General features: G+C 52.0%; 1 protein-coding gene across 2 annotated transcripts in view; it reads right to left on the bottom strand.

The window, feature by feature from the left end:
- Positions 1 to 10,785: 10,785 nt before the first annotated feature.
- MEIS3 (Meis homeobox 3) overlaps positions 10,786 to 16,591 on the bottom strand; it is a 10,259-nt gene continuing 4,453 nt past the window's right edge. The window contains exons 2-13 of one of the 2 annotated variants that reach the window (XM_027846001.1): positions 15,590 to 15,783; positions 15,201 to 15,372; positions 15,019 to 15,069; positions 14,581 to 14,631; positions 14,326 to 14,496; positions 13,714 to 13,825; positions 13,433 to 13,581; positions 13,015 to 13,091; positions 12,681 to 12,739; positions 12,221 to 12,316; positions 11,912 to 11,988; positions 10,786 to 11,251 (exon numbers count right to left, since the gene is read on the bottom strand). In XM_027846001.1, the coding sequence (XP_027701802.1) occupies positions 11,939 to 11,988; positions 12,221 to 12,316; positions 12,681 to 12,739; positions 13,015 to 13,091; positions 13,433 to 13,581; positions 13,714 to 13,825; positions 14,326 to 14,496; positions 14,581 to 14,631; positions 15,019 to 15,069; positions 15,201 to 15,372; positions 15,590 to 15,783 (1,182 nt within the window). In that variant the 3' untranslated portion in view covers positions 10,786 to 11,251; positions 11,912 to 11,938. Of the gene's footprint in view, positions 11,252 to 11,911; positions 11,989 to 12,125; positions 12,317 to 12,680; positions 12,740 to 13,014; positions 13,092 to 13,432; positions 13,582 to 13,713; positions 13,826 to 14,325; positions 14,497 to 14,580; positions 14,632 to 15,018; positions 15,070 to 15,200; positions 15,373 to 15,589; positions 15,784 to 16,591 lie in introns of those variants that run through there. The other variant, XM_027846000.1, reaches the window with a different exon arrangement.

Raw genomic sequence — 16,591 nt, forward strand, 5'->3', positions numbered from 1 at the left:
GGTCGGCAACAGTTACAAAGTGTTCCATGGGGCGCCTCCACTGTTCGCAAGCGGCGGGGGGAGGCCAGGGAGGGGAGCTGGGGCGGGGGGCACAGCCCCGCCAGCGCTGGCCCGACCCCCTTCTCTGCCCAGAGCGCTGCGGAGGTCGGGCCTTGGAGTGACCAAATGGGAGCTGGACACGCTGTGGACACTCAGCAGGAGCCAGAGAAGCCTCTCCCCCCACCCTGCTCCCCCTCTCGTGGGGCAAAGATGGTAAAGCCCGAGTTCTGGGCGGGCCCATGCCGAGAAGCAGCCCACTTCCCCCTCCCCGCAGATTCCAGCATGGGGTGGGCAGGGTCCTCCATCTCTTACTAGCACCTGTAAGGGGGCTGGGTACTCAACTGCAGATCGCAGCCCCTCTCTCCCTGCGCCGATGGCTTTTGAAGGGTGCTGAGGCCGGAAACTTGTCCGGCGGCCAGCCGAGGTAACTGGCCCTCCCCACCTTAGCCGGGCATGTCTGGGCCGGCACGCACTCAGTTCCACCACCCTTGGCCGTTCTCCACGCGTTTGCAGCCTGTCTTCAATTCAGTAAACATATTTAGCTCGCACTGTGTGCCAGGGGCTGTGCTAAACGCTGGGGATGCAAAAAGAGGCAAAAGACAGGCCCTGCCCTCAGGGAGCTTACAATCTCAAGCCAGGCAGTTAACAAGCTATTTATTTCAACATTCTTTTTAAAAGATATTTTGAATTCCAAATTCTCTCCCCCCCCCTCCTCTCTCCCCCTTCCGGGAGACAGTAAGCTGTTTGATTTGGATTATACATGTGCAATCATGCAAAACATATAACCAGAGGTTTATTAAGCGCCTACCACGTGCCAGTCGCGGTGCTGAGTCCTGGCGATACAGTGAAAGGCAAAGCCCAGTGCCTGTCCCCAGGAGCTCCGAGTCTAACGCAGGAGGCAGCGTGCGAAGGCCAAGATTCAGACGGGGTAGATAGACGGGACTGTCAGAGGGGAGGGTGCCCGGGGATCCGGAAAGGCCTGGGACAGAAGCGGGAATGAGAGCTAAGCCTTGAAGGAAGCCAAGAATAGGAGGCAAAGAGCCAGAGCATTCCAGGTGTGGGGTTCAGCGAGTGCAGACGGTGGGAGATGGAGGGGAGGAGCGCATTTAGGGCGAGGGGCCGGGCTGGGAAGGGTGTTCACTGCTGAACTGAAAGTTTCTATGTGAGCCGGTGGGGGAGGGGGAGTGACTCTTAAGAAATCACTGGCTACAGTGTCAAGAATGAGTTGGAGTTGGGGGAAATCTTGGAAGACTAGTTAGGGAGTGTTACTTGCCCATAGGATTTGTAGCCTCTCCAGGGACTTCCTAGGGCTGCTTTCTGGAACAGATCCAGGCCTTGGAGGCCACTCCCAGATTAGACCTGCCTGGGATCACCAGCTCAGGCCTCCTGTGGGTGCCGCCTGTCCTCCAGGCCTGACAGGAACTGACAATCACCGCCTGCTTACATTAACCTGGCTGAATCCTCAGCCTCCCTCAATGGACTTCTTTCCAGTCACTAAGAATCTGCCTGAACTCATTGCTTAATGGTTAGCATTCTCCCACCTCACCAGCCTCTGCCCATGCCAGGGATTCTGAACTCCATTCCCAGCCTCCACTGCCCACTCCCTTTCTCCCATTGCACTCAAGCCTACCCCCCACCTTCCACTGTGCTCTCTGGAATGCCTGTTCCGCAGTTAAAGTTGAGGAGCGCCAGTCCTTTGAACATACACTCCGTCCATATTTCTCGGCTGATCAAGATTCTGGGGACTGCTGTCCACGGACCTCCAGGTGCTCCCCTTTCTTTAATGAGTTCAGGCCGGAGCTCACAAGTTTTCTGTCTCCCTAACTCTTCCTCTCATAGTAAAGGGCTTGAACATACATACAGATGCTCCCTCCGACCCTCTGACCTCCCAGGTCCTGGTTCACTCATTTTCTATGACTCGCTCTTCTGTTCCACTTTGGCCACAAAGAGAGCCATAGCCCGTCTTGTCATAACCCACAAGGGTTCAGCTTCCACATTCAGGAACGCTGAGAGTGCTTGTTCTGTTGTTATCCCATCTCTCTCTTTGACTTGCAACCCCTCACTCCAGCCCCTCCCCATTTACCAGGTCGTCCCTCCTGACTGGCTCCACTCTCTTCCCTTCCCTGTCCTGACCCGCTCGTGACCAGACCAGCTGTAGCCTGTCCTCTTCCCTTGAGTCCCTGGCCCCTTATCACTGCCAAGCCTCAGCCTATGCTGTCCACCAGACCTTCCCTTCTATTGGGGGGACTACACAAAGCCTTGCAAGGGCTCTGGCCGCTGGACCACCCGGCTGCCTCATAAATAACATAAATAAATAAGTATAGGGACAGGGACTGTGATTTCAGTGCTATAGGAAACCCTTCTGTCAATGTTGGGATTTTTTATGTCCTGGTAAAGTTGTAGTTTCGGGGAGTTGTCTAGAATCCTTGAGAGGTTAAGTGACTTCCCAGGATGTGTCAGGGGCGGGACTTGAGCCCGGGGCCAGCTCTCTATCTGCTTACAAAATATATGCACAATAAATATGACATAATTTGGAGGGAACACCAGGGGGCATAAGAGGCCTATGATTCAGTCGTGTCTGACTTTTTGGGACCCCGTTGGGGTTTTCTTGGCAGGGATGCTGGAGTGGCCTGCCATTTCCTTCTCCAGCTCATTTTACAGATGACGAAACTGAGGCAAATAGAGTGAAATGACTTGCCCAGGGTCACACAGCTAGTAAGTGTCTGAGGTCAGATTTCAACTGGGGAAGATAAGTGTTCTTGACTTCAGGCCTGGCACCCCGTAGCGGCCATGTAAAAGTCCTTAGCTTTCAAGTAAACTAAGGATTCTGAGAGGCAGAGATGCTGAGAGAGGGCGTTCCAGGCATGGGGAACAGCCTAGGCAAAGGCACAGAAGTTGGAGATGGGGTGTTTCATGGGAAAGCAGCAGGAAGGCCAGTTTGGCTAATATATATATACATATGTATACATATACATACATACACATACACATATATGTATATATAAATATATATGAAGGAAATTATAATATAATATAATAAGGTTTGAAAGGTAGGTTGGAGTCAGGTGGTGGAGGGCTCTAGAGGCCCAAAGAAAATGTTTGGAAAATGTTTTGTTAAACTTACAGTTATACTCACACATATAACTGTAAGTTATATATGTATGTATGTGCATATATACTTATATACACATATATAATTTTTGAAAATCAAGGAACCAAAAAGTATTTTTAAGTGCCTACTTTGGATAACAAAGAATATATCAATCTCTATTCTCAAGGGGTGTGTGTATAACATTTATTTTATACATGTAAATATATACATATAATTATAAAGAGAATAAATATAAAACCACATAAAGGGGAAAGCCTCCAGGGAACCCAGCTTTCCTGGGTCTCTCAGAATTGCTTTGTCCTTCCCACGTCCCCCGGACGGTGGGTCATTCGCCAGCGGCAGACCTGGGTCTCGGGAGATCTGATTCTGCATTTGCTGAATGGTATCTGTCAGACTCCTTCCATTCTCCAGGCCTCAGTTTCCCCATGTGTACAACGAGGTGATTGGATTACGGCTCTGCTGACGTGGGGGGGGTTTTAACTGTGGACTTTGAAAACATATGTCGAACAACTGAATTTCCATCGAATTGGTTTTCTTTGTAATCCTCTGCATTTTATTTAATGCATTTAAAATCTTGATTCTGAAAGAGGTCCAGAGGCTTGACTAATCTGTCTCGAGGGGTCCAGTGCCCAAAGAATGTGAAGAGCCTTTGCAGGTGTAAAGTGAATGAATGAATGAATGAATGAATAGAAAGTGGGTCTGGCATAATTTCGAGACTTAGTATTATTGCAGATTCTCACAGTCCCTCCCCCCCCTCCCCCGCAGCACACGTTCCCTCCGGAGGAACCTGGGAGAGTAGTTCTGAGCAATTCTTGACCCTTAAACCGATTTCATAAGACCACAGACCTAGACCACTGGTCTAACCTCCCTCATCATGCAGAGGAAGGAACTGAGGTCTACGGAAGCCAGAATATTTTCTCGGGATAGTAATCGCCGGCATTCATTGAGGCTTGCAAGTATCAACTCCAGCCCTGGGAGGTAGGTGCGATTATTATCCCCATTTTACAGATGAGGACACTGAGACAGACTGAGGTAAAGGGATTGCCAAGGGCCACACAGCTAGTAAAGTGTCTGAGGCTGGATTTGAACTTGGTCCTCCTGATTCCAGGCCCAGTGCTCTATCCACTGAGCCACCGGGCTGCCTTGACAAAAGCTTGTTGATTGATTGGGTTAGTGGCCCCTGTGACTTGAAGGGGCTCAGTGTTTGCCAGCAGTTGGTGAGACCCAGATGGAGTCACGACAGCGTTCCACAGATGGCGAAGGACATACCAGAAGGTAACCTAATTGTGCCTACGGATACATGCTGTCTCTGTGTCTCTCTCTGCCTCTGTCTCTGTCTCTGTCTCTGTCTGTCCCTGTCTGTCTCTGTCTGTCTCTCTTTCTCTCTGTCTCTCTCTTTATCTCTCTGTCTCTTCCTCTGTCTTTTTGTCTCTCTGTCTCTCATTCTTTCTGTCTGTCTCTCTCTGTCTCTGTCTCTCTCTGTCTCTCTGTCTCTGTCTCTGTCTGTCTGTCTGTCTCTCTCTCTTTCTCTCTGTCTCTCTCTTTATCTCTCTGTCTCTTCCTCTGTCTTTTTGTCTCTCTGTCTCTCATTCTTTCTGTCTCTCTGTCTCTGTCTGTCTCTCTGTCTCTCTTTCTCTCTGTCTCTCTCTTTATCTCTCTGTCTCTTCCTCTGTCTGTCTCTCTGTCTCTCATTCTTTCTGTCTCTCTGTCTCTGTCTCTGTCTCTGTCTCTGTCTCTGTCTCTCTCTCTCTCTCTCTCGGCTGGGGTCTGACCAGGGGTCCTGGGGGTCGGAGGGGGCCAGGTATTTTTAGTTACCATTAACCTTCCCTCCCACCTCCCTTCCTTAGGCTCTGTGAAGCTAATTGCTTTAATTACAGTGAATGAAGTAGGTAAGACCCCGGGTCACAAGAAAGGGTGGGGGGAGCTTAGAGCCTCCTAGAGAAGATTAGAGGGGGGGAGGTGGCACAGTAGCTGTTTCTTCTCCCCACACAGCTTCCATTACAAATGCAGCTCATCCCTCTAAGAACTCCTTTCTCTGAGCCTCCGTTTCCCCATCTGTACAATGAGAGGACAGAGAAGAGTGAGTCTCTGGGACCCTCCCAGTCTCAGATGGTCTCAAATTCTCCTTTCCTGCCCTTTCATTCCCATCCCCTATCATCTTTTCCGTATCCTTCCCCCCTTTCCTCCCGCTCCTGTAGACACACTCTCTCCCCATCCCACCCACCCCACCATACTAGGTAGGCTCCAAGTGTCCAACCCCCAGAGGCTGGAAGCTGGACAGTGATGGGGGCTAGGTAGCCTGATATCTCAGGGAGGCTTAGGCTGGATTGGGAAATCCTTGCTGCTGTTGGCCAGACCCCATTCCACCACCTGTGTATCTGCCTTCTGTCTCTGTTTAGTATGGGCAACAGTGATAGCATCTCAGAATCATACACGCTCAGACTTCATAGAATTATGAAGTTACAGACTCTTAAAAACAGAGAATTTCAAAAATTGTGGTCTCAGAATTGCAGTATTTTAGAATCAAAGAATCTCAGATTTTGTACAATAGTAGAATTTTTGAATCAGAATTTCGTTGGGGCGTTGCTGCATAGTGAGCTTTGGAGTCAAAATCTGGGTTCAAGTCTCACCTGTGACGCTTGTGTGATCCTCAGTAAATCATTACCTCTCAGAGTCCCAGGCAAGTTTCTAATGTTATATAAACACAGAATTGAACTAGCAATCCTTTAGTTCGAAATATACATGAAAGAAATCCCTACTCTAACATACTCAACAAATGGTCATCGAGATGAATGTGGGAGCTTCCCCCCATAGAGGGCATTGACCTCGGAGCCAAGAAGATGTGGGATCAGATTTCTCCTCTGACCACTGCTAGCTGCATGACCATAGGCAAGTCACATAACCTCTCTATGCCTCAGTTTCCTTATCTGTAAAATGAGCATGTTGGACTCTGTGGTTTTGAAGGTCCCTTCTAGCTATAAATGTACGCCCCTACGACCTCTGGAGGCAGGTGGCCCATGCCACTTGTGAACATCTCTAATGATTAGGAAGCTTTTCCTGACATCAAACTCAAATTTCCCTCTTCAAAACTTCTATTCATTGCTGTTGGTTCTGCACTCTGCAGCCATACTGGACTAGTCTATTTCCTTCTCCACAAAGCAGCACTTCGGATACTTGGAGACAGCTATCGTTTCCTCCATGACTCTTTTCCAATTTAGACATGCCCCATAGTGAGCTTTGAGGTGTTACCCACTTGTACTAGTGGAGGGAGTTTCCTTGACAGGGGAAATAACCTTGAACAATGAAATCATAGATCTGGACAAAATAAAAGAAAGAAAGAAAGAAAGAAGGAAAGAAGAGAAGAGAAGAGAAAAGAATTGCAACATTTCAGTCCATAGAATCTTGGATTCCTAGAATTTCAAAACTGATGGAATCATGGAGTCCTGAGTATTAGCATCTTAAAAACCTAGAATTTTAAAGTGATCATATCACAGAATCAAAGGATTTCAGACTTCATAAAATCATAGATTTGCCAAATCATAGAATCTCTCTGACTTTGTATGATCTCAGAATTCATATAATCATATGATCTCAGAATTCGTGGAATCAGAGGATCATAGGATTGTAGTATTGCAGAATTAATAGAATCATGGAAATGCTTCATAGCCATTTTTAAATTTTAGAATCATAGACTCTCAGGAGAATCAAAGGATTTCGGACTTCATAAAAATCATAGATTTGCCAAGTCATAGAATCTCTCTGACTTTGTATGATCTCAAAATTCATAGAATCATACAATCTCAGAATTCACAGAATCATATGATCTCAGAATTCAAAGAAGCATAAGATCATAGAATTCATAGAATCATAGGCTTGCGGAATTAATAGAATCATGGAAATGCTTTGTAGCCATTTAAAAATTTTTGAATCTTATAATCTCTGGTTTCATGGAATTTTGTAATCAAGTTTCATCCAGGGACAGTTAGGTGGCACAGAGCAGTGGCCCTGGAGTCAGGAGGACCTGAGTTCAAATCCGGCCTCAGACACATAACACTTGCTAGCTGTGTGACTCTGGGCAAGTCACTTAACCCCAATTGCCTCACCAAAAAAAAAAAAAAAAAAATCAAACTTCATCCATAGGCAGATGGAAAAACAACCTACACAGAGTTTGACTTTTTAATCCTATCTCTTAGACAGATGCTGATCATGGTTAATGCCCAAACCCAAAACTGAATTCCAAAGGAGGAAATAAGATTGAATTACCTTTGAGAATGTGTCCAGAGTTTTTAGTGACCCAAGTTTGTCCCTAAAATAAAGGCCCATTTAGAAAAAAACCAAAACGTTATTCCAGGGAATAATAAAGCTAGGTGGTGCAGTGAATACAGCTCCAGGCTGGAGTCAAGAAGACTCACCTTCCTAAGTTCAAACCTGGCCTCAGACATTTCCTAGCTGGGTGACCCTGGACAAGTCACTTAATCCTGTTTGCTTTAGTTTCCTCATCTGTAAATGAGCTGGAGAAGGAAATGGCAAACCACTCCAGTATCTTTGCCAAGAAAACCCCAAATGGGGTCACGAAGAGTCAGACATGACTGAAAAACCATTGAAAATTCCAGGGATGACATATGACTTCCACAGACCTCAGTGAATTCAAGTGCAAGATGCCTTAAAGGTCACTGGAGAGGTGCCTGGTGGATGTGAACAGACTGCATCCCACAAGTAATGAAGACCCACTTAAGAGAAGAGGCATGAAGGATATTAATAGAAAAAATGTATGACTGGCAAAGATGGGTTGGTCACGTACTGAACGTGGAGGAGAGATGGCTCCAGTGACTTCCATGCAGTGTCCTCAGATGTAGAGGGTGATCTTCCAGCATGGTGGGTGGAGCTCTTATGGATGAAGGACAGGAAGACCAGAAGGACGGGAGAGAGTGTGGAGGGCTGCCATCTACACCGATTGAGGCAGCCCGAGGTGGAAGGGTCAGCCTGGGATCAGAGCTTTAGAGCTGGAAGAGGCCTCAGAGGTCCCACCTAGACCACTCTTACCCTGGGCTTACATTTTACAGAAAAGGGCCCTGAGGCCCCAAGATGGGTCTGGTCTTGCCTAATGTCAAACAGGCAGGAAATGACAGCCATGACTTGAACCCAGCTCATCAAAGCTGGAAGGGCCTTTGGAGGCCCCTAGTCCAACCCCCTCATTTTGCCAAAGGAGAAACTGAGGCTAAGGGGGGAGGGGAAGATTGCAAGCTCAATGGGAGTCAATGGAATAATGTATTAGCCAAAAAAGTCAATGGCATCCTGAGCTGCATAATAATATTTGGGCATAATGGGCATGATATTCTGAATGAGACAGGCAATAGTCCTGATCTCCTCAGGTCTGATCTCATCTGGAGGGTGGTGCTCAGCTCCAGGGACTCCGGAAGAAGGCCAATGATCCAGAGAGCATTCAGAGGAGGGGAACCAGGAGGGAGAAGGGCCCCAAGTCCACCCTGCATGGCTTATTAAAGGAACTGGGTGGGCATGCTTAGTCTGGAGAAGAGGATGCTCAGAGGGCACAGGGCCGGGTTATCCCATGGAAGAAGGATAAGCCTCACTCCAGAGGGCAGAACCAGTAATGATGGGTGGACATCTGAGGAGGCCGATGAAGGCTGGATGGAAAGATTTTCCTAACAGAGCAACCTGAAGCCAGAATGGGCTGCTGGGAGGAGGGGAGAGGCAGTGGACTTGTCCTTCCTGGGAGTCATTAAGCAGTGGCCGGGTGGTTCCATATCAGAGATATTACAGAGGAATTCTCCATTAGCTAGATATGCACTGGGCCTCTGCCCAAGGTCACATGTGGAGTCAAGGGCAAGGCTGTGTCTGTTATAGTGTGTGTGTGTGTGTGTGTGTGTGTCCTGAGGCTATCTGCTGGCCTCTGTGGTTAGTACAAAGGTTGGAGTCTCCCTTTACAGAGAGAGAAATTGAGGCCCCAAGAGGGGCAGGGACTTGGCCAAGGTCATGTAGAAAAGCAGAGAAATGGTCAAGTCGAGAACCCAGGTGACTTGGGTTCTAGGTTCAGGCTTCCTTCCCTTCCATATCACAGACACATCTTATAGACAGACCCACACAATCAGAAGCAGAGCTTGTCCAAACTAAAAGAGATGTTAGAAGCCAATCAATCACAGAATGTTAGAATTGGAAGGGACTTGGGTGGCCGCGTATTTGGACTGTGATGTCAGGAGCTCGCCCCCTCCCAAGCTGACCCATTTCATTGTTGGACAGCTCTCATGGTGGTAAGGGTTTCCTCATGTCCAGGCTAAAGTAGACTCCTTTCAGTTCTGTCTCTGCTTCTCTCTCTCTCTCTCTCTCTCTCTCTCTGTCTTACACACACACACACACACACACACACACACACACACACACACACACACGCGCGGTCTGGCTGCTCCTAGTTGATGAGTCAAGGGCATGCCACCTCTTTCACCCCACTCTATTTCACTGACCCCAGCCTATATTTCCTACCAAGGCTGCCCCAGCCACCTTGCTACGCGCTCCCTTTTCTCTTTTGTTCTGGGTGCTGTGATGCAGGTAGGGTCCTGGTCTTCTGCGGCCCCAGCCCTGCTCAGACCCAGTGCCCTTCCCGCCATCCCTCTCCCTTTTCAGTGTCAGCTCCTGGAGAGGACGGACTTTTGTATTGGTACCTCCAGCACCACACACAGTTTAAGCACATGGTAGGTGCTTAATAAATGTTTTTTTTTTCATTCATCTGTTCATTCATTTCTCTGTGAATTAGGGGCTAAGAGCCAGAAGAGAAGGATCCCCCCTCCACACCCAACTTTTGTATCTGCCTCAGTTTCTCTTCCTAGAAAAGATCCAAGACTAACCCCTAAGAGAAACCCTACTGATTCAAGCACTCATAATGTCTAGGGGGGGACCCATAGGAGAATGGTGGAAAGAGCCCTGGCAGGGAACAGGCCCCCCGATTTGCTGTTTGGCCTCAGGTAAATATCTCCCACTGTAAGCCTCAGTTTTCTTATTTGTCTAATGAAGGGGATGAATCATTAAATGGTTCTTAAGGGTACTTCCTGCTCTGACATTCTGCCCCCACTTTCTCCCCCTCCCTCAGCTCCAGCTGAGAAGCTGATGAAGGGAAGAAGGGTGGGGGCTGACCTTCTTTATCACCCTCCCCCCTGGTTTGGGCCTCCCACACATCCTCTTCTAAGGGGGACCCAGTTGGGCCTCTCGGTGGTTCTCTTGACTTCCCAGGCCCCTCCCTAGACTCTTCCCATGCTTTGTGCGAAGTGCTTGGGAGGGCTGGAAACCCTAGCCCTGGCTGAATACTACTTGGGTAGCTAGACAAAGACAGAGACAGAGACAGAGAAAGGGGGGGGGGGGTGAGACCCAGAGAAAGATGCAGGTACGAGGTGGAGATGAGCGGCAGAAACAGAGGGAACGGATGGGCCAGAGGCATTCCACCTCATTATCCCCTCCTCCCTCAGCCCCCTCCCCAGCGGCCACCTGCCCCCTTCCTCCTCCAGTCTGGTCTTCATTGTTAACCAGAGAGACAAACACAGGGATGGGCTGAAGGAGGGAAAGAGGCTGAAGTGGAAGATTTCTTTTTTAAGATTTTATCATTTTTAAAAAAAAGGCTGAGAAAGAGACAGAGACAGACTAAAGAGAATGGGGCAGAGCCAGGGGAAGACAGGGAAAAACCCCAGGAACCCTGCCCTGTCTGTGTCCCAGGACCCCTCCTGCCCAGGCCTGGAGGAAGGGGCCTGGACCATTTCCCCCGGCTCCTCAGCCTCCCCCCATCCTTTGGCCGTGGTGCTCCCAGGGTGGGGCACGAGGGGGCCTGGGGCTCAGGGAGAAGCAGGGAAGGGGCCCAGAGTCTCTGAGGAGCCTGCAGGATGGAGTAGGTGTGTTCTCATCATCATCATTGAGGGGTGGACAGCTCAGTGTACAGCGAGTCCCAGCCCAGGAGCCCGGGGAGCCCGGGGAGGTAGGCGTTGAGGTGGGAGGGCATCAGGCCCGGCCGCATCAGGCAGGGCCCTGGCTGGGAGCCCCAGGTGTGGGGGGGCGGCTCAGCTCGCAGGACCCTCCACATCCACGGAGAAGGAGTCCCGGCTTTGGAGAAAGAAGGGGTTTGCAGAGGGTCAGGCGATGGATAGGAGCTTAGGGGACCCCCAGATCTCCGTCCCCATCCTGTTGGCTTCCCCACTGCTAGGGTGTAGAAACACCAGGCACAGAGAAAGAGAGAGAGAGAGAGAGAGACTCAGGGGAGAGGACAGGAAGAGAAAGTGAAGAGACACGAAGACAGAACTAAGAGACAGACACAGGGAAGGGGAGAAAGAAAGAGGGAGGAAGAGAGGGGAGGAAGGGAAAAACAGGGCTGGAAAGAGACACAGGAGAGAGAGAGAGACAGGAGAAGCCGAGGGACAGAGGTATATAAAGAGAGACGCAGAAGGGAAGACCAAAAGGGAGAGTGGGAGAGCAGGACAGGAGAAGAGAGAGAGACAGAGGCGGGCAGGGAAGGAGCCGGGCAGCCGGGGGGATGTGTTGGAGCAGCCCAGGAGCTGGTCTCCACGGAGGAGCAGCCCCGGCTTCCTCCCTGCAGACTCGTCTCTCCAGACCCTCCCCACACCCTAGCCTGGGCTGCCTTGGGTGCAGACAGTGCCCAGGAGAGCTGTCTCCCGGGGAGCTGCCCCTCCTCCTCCTCCTCTGCTGCTGCCAGTGCTGGGTATACAAGGAGCCTCAGAGGGATGGGTACTCGTGGAGAACACTCACCGTCAGTGGGTGAGGCTGCAGATGCCCCTACATGTAGTGCCACTGCCTGTCCAGGCTCACGCTCATGCCCATGGACCCTGGGGATGAGAGATGGGGGAAGGAGGCCCTCCCCCAGATCCACCCCCTGTAAGAGGGTGTGGGGCCCCTTTAAGAAGGGACAGTGGGTGGGACTAGGATAGTGTGGGCTTCTGCATGCGAAGGAAACATGCATTATTCATGAGTCCTGGGCCCCCAAGGGAGGCTCGGAGTGGATGGGGAGATCTCTGTAGTCTGGGAACAGGAGGAGCCCGGGTTGGGGGCAGGCCTTACCGGTGGTCCTCATGGGTGGCCCAGGGCCTGGACTCTGGTCTGGGCCAAAGGTCCCCAGGGCTGGGCCGTGCTCAGGGCTGTAGGCTGTGCCAGGGCCTGTGAGGGGGACGCGACACTGTCCATGGGAGGGGTCTCCCTCAGGACATGCCCACCCAGCCCGGCAGTGACTAGACAAGCTTCGTAGTCCAGCACAGAAAGAGGAGGAGGCAGAGGAGCTGGGGTCACTTTCCAGCTCTGCCTCTCAGCTGCTACAGAGCCAGTCACTTCACCCACCTCTCGGGACTCAGTTTCCCTCTCTGTCAAATAAGGAGGCCGGACTAAATGGTCTCTGAGGTCCCTTTCCTGCTTCCAGTCCTATTTTTACACACACACACACACACACACACACACGCACACACACGCACGCACACGTGCACACGTGCACACACACACGCACACGCACAGACGTGCATGCACACACCTGCCCTGTTGGACTGGTCAATCATGGGCTGCACAATCCGCCTCCTGGCATTAATGAACCTGTAGGAAAAGATACAGAGACACCAACAGACAGGGGAGACGGAGAGAGAGACAGGGAGACACAGACGGGGTCACAGAGAGACACAGGTGCCCAGGTCAGGGGACAGTGGAAGAGTCAGACTAGCTGAGCCAGGCAAGAGCTGGGCAGGGAGGCAGGCAGTGAGGAGGGACAGACGCTGAAGTAAAGGGGCAGAGAGATAGAGGCAGAGGGGGAGGGAGGCCCCGGGGCCTCTGTCCAGCCCCCTCCCCCTTCTCCCCCCTCAGGAGCTTCTCACCAGTTGTTGACCTGTAGGATGGTGAGACCCGTGTCCTGGGCCAGCTGCTTCTTCTGCTCCTCAGAGGGATAGGGGTGCTGGGGGCAATACAGAGGGTTGAGATGGACCAGGAGTCATCCCCACAAAGAGAGAGAAAGACAAGGCAGTGGCCAATTTCAGGGCCTCCCAGATATCTTTACGTTCCAGTAGAGGTAGAGATTAAAGGCCTTTCTTTCCCTTGAGCCAAACCGGGTGGTGCCAGGGGATCCAGGAAGGGTCTAAGGCTGGGCCAGGCCTGGGGGTACCTGAGGCCTACAGAGTATCTTTGGGGTGTGTGTGAGAGAGATTATGGGGGGACCCACTAGACAGATTCATGGTGGGTCTGGCTAAATGTGTCCTATGCCTTCCCTGGGAGCAGGTGCTAGGGGTGGGGGCTCACCGCTAGGTGCTGGAAAAGCCAGGCCCTCATGATGTTGGTGGCCACCTTGGGGAAGATCCCCCGCTTCTTACTCTGCCTCTGGTCGTGATCAGGCTCATCGTCTTCGGGCCCAGAGCTGGGGGAGGCCGCTCTGGTCTCCAGCCCATCTCCTGATGGGGAGAGGGATGCTGGACTCTGGGGTCTCCTATTGCACCAGAGCCTGGGGAAGCCCAACCCCGTCCACTCCGCGAGGATCTTCCTTGGTCAACGTCTATGCCTAGCCCTTCCTGCCCCGTCCTTACCCTGCTCACTGGAGTTGTCCCCACTCTGGGAGGCCATGCCTCCACTGGATGGACCTGGTGTCCCCAGGTGCACAGATCCGCTGTCGCTGTGGTCCCGAACCCAGGAATTGTTCTGAGGGGAAAAGAGAATGGTTAGTGTGGAGCTTGGGGATTAGGGAACCCCCACCAAGGTGTAGGAAGACACAGGGTGGGTTTAGACATCTCCACAGTCCTTGCCGGGGATCTCCCGGCTACCCACAATCCCTGCCTCTCCCCAACCAGGCTTATGTGTTCTCTGTGTCTGAATGTGACTGTATGAGGAATGAGTACAGCTTGTTTGAGTGTGAGACCAAGTGGATCAGAGGGCATCTTGGTGTGTGATTTTCTCTACGTGGCTGTTACATGAATGTGTCACTGTATCTGAGTATGTGTATGTGAGAGAGTGGCTGTATTTTACCGTACTGTGTACCTCTTTATATGCGAGTGTGAGTGTGTCTGAGTGTATGTATTTCTCCGTGGGTGAGTGGGACAATGAGCGAGTATGGTGTGTACCAAGTATGTGTGTGTGTGTGTGTGTGTGTGTGTGTGTGTGTGTGTGTATGTGTGTGTGTGTGTGTAGGGGAGAGGCAGCACCTGGTGGGGGAGCCCAGGGTGAGGGGTTGGGAAGTCATCCAGGTCAGCTTTGCAGGGGATGATGGAGTCATCACCGTCTCGGTCTCGGTCCTCAATGACCAGGTCGATGGGCATCTTCCCTTTGAGGCAGGTGATATATCGATGGCAGAAGTTGTCACACAGGTCGTGTACCTGGTGGGGGTGGGGGTGGCAGGAATAAAGGTAAGCTGGGGAATGAGCAGCTGGGAACGGGCAGGGGAGAAGACAAGCACTCACCTTCTCCAGTTCCAGCAGATGAAACCGCAGTACCTGGATGGCCTGTATCATCTGAGGGGAAAGACAGAGACACAGAGAGACACAGAGACGAGGCAGAGAGACAGGAGCAGGGAGAGCAAGACAAGCCAGAAGATGAAGAGACAGAGAGGCAGATGGGAAAAGAGAAGGGAGAGAGAGAGAGGGACAGAGATAGAGAGTCATGGAGACAGAGACATGCAGAGACAGAGATGGGAAGATGTGGAGAGAGACCTGGAACAAGGGCTGGGAGATGAGGGCCCTAAGAGGCAGAGGAAAGACAGTGAAGATACCCAGTAACTCTCTTCCTAGCCCCTCCCCGCCAGGGTTATTGGAGGGAGGGGCTCCCTCTCAGGCTAGGCCTGGTGTTTGGGGGAAACCAAAGCTTTGGGGTTACTTAGAGCGGCTGCGCTAAGCTCTCACCAGGTTGTCCAGCTCTGGGTTGGAGGAGAACAGAGGCTTCTCCATGCGGACCTGAGACGCGACATCGAGAGAGAATGGGAGGAGACAGGAGAGGGAAGCACGGAGCGCACGTCAGGGGCTGCCTGGCGCTCCTCAGACACCCCCAGCCCCCCGCCCAGTGGGTCCCGGCGGAGGGGCCCCACCTGCTTGGCGAAGGCGGCGATGTCCTCGTTGAAGGAGTCGGAGGAGCAGACATCGGCCCCAGGCCCCATGCCAGGGCTGCCCCCAGGCCCCGGGCCGGCCCCGTCCCTAGGGGAGCACGTGGCCAGCTCACACTTCTCAAACACCAGAGCCAGAAGCGGGAACAGCGGGTGCCTGCGGGACGGGGAGAGGTGGGGCTCAGCTCTCACCCTGGGGCACAACAGGCGGCACTCAGGGGAGGGGTGCTCCTAAATCAGGCTGAGGCCCCGCTTGAGGCAGGAGCAGAGAGACAGCGAGGGAGAGGGAGACACACAGACTGACTGCCAGAAGGAGATTGACGCACGCAGACACAGAGGACCCATCGAGGCAGGGACTCAGCAGCCGTCCTCACCCGTAAATCTCGTCTTTCTCGCTCTTCAGTCCGTCTCCTCCTCTGGCTCGGCTCCGGGCCGGCCCCGGGGGCGGGGCGGGGCCGTAGGGGGCCTGGGGCAGCACCGCAGGCCCCCCGCTCCCTCGGGGCGCGGCTTCCGAGAAGTTGGCCAGGCCTGAGCTGTCCACGCCGGGATACTGAGGCAGCTCATCGTACTGTGAGACGGGAGAGATAAAAAGAGAGGATCAGAGGGGTTGCCCCAGGACCCAGTCGTTCGAGCGCCCGGACACCTCCCTGTTCCCCCTCTTTCACAAACCCGGACATCTCTTGCTTCTCAATAGGACTTGGGGAAGGGAAGAGCGAAACATCGGAGAGTTTTCTCCTCATTTGCTCCGTCCACACCAAATCCCTTCTCTCTCTGCGCTGTGTGAGCCTGTACGTCAGTATCTCCGTCTTTTCTCTCGCTTCCTATCACTGTCTCTGGTGCTGTGTCTCTGTCCCTATCAGTATCTCTGTCCTTGGTGTAGCTGTCTTTGTCTCTGTCTAGGTGTCTGTCTCCTTCAGTCGGTCTCTGTGTGGCTGTTTTTGTCTCTGTCTCTGCATTTCCATCTCTGTCTCTGTCTCTGGTACTGTGTTTCTGCCCTATCACTGTCTCTATCGGCACAGGGCTGTCTCTGTCTCTCTGTCTCTGGAGCTGTCTCTGAGCTACTGCCTCTGTCGCCATGGAGGTGTTTCTGTTTCTCTCTCTCTCTCTCTCTCTCTCTCTCTCTCTGCCTCTGCTTAGTTACTGTCTTTCTCTGTGGAGCTCACCCTGTCCCTTTCTGTCTCTGTCTGTAGCTCTGTGCCCTTCCATCCTCTCCTTCTTTTCAAAGCATTCATAGTCAGGGATTGATTCATTATCCCTTGGGGATGGTTCAGGAGGGATCAATCAGTCTGAGTTTGGAATCCCCAAGTCCAGGAATCCCCTAACCCAGACACACACACACACACACACACACACACACACACACACACACACACACA

The sequence above is a fragment of the Vombatus ursinus genome, unplaced genomic scaffold (assembly GCF_900497805.2).
Source record: "Vombatus ursinus unplaced genomic scaffold, bare-nosed wombat genome assembly UNPS02015030.1, whole genome shotgun sequence".
Lineage (NCBI taxonomy): Eukaryota > Metazoa > Chordata > Mammalia > Diprotodontia > Vombatidae > Vombatus > Vombatus ursinus.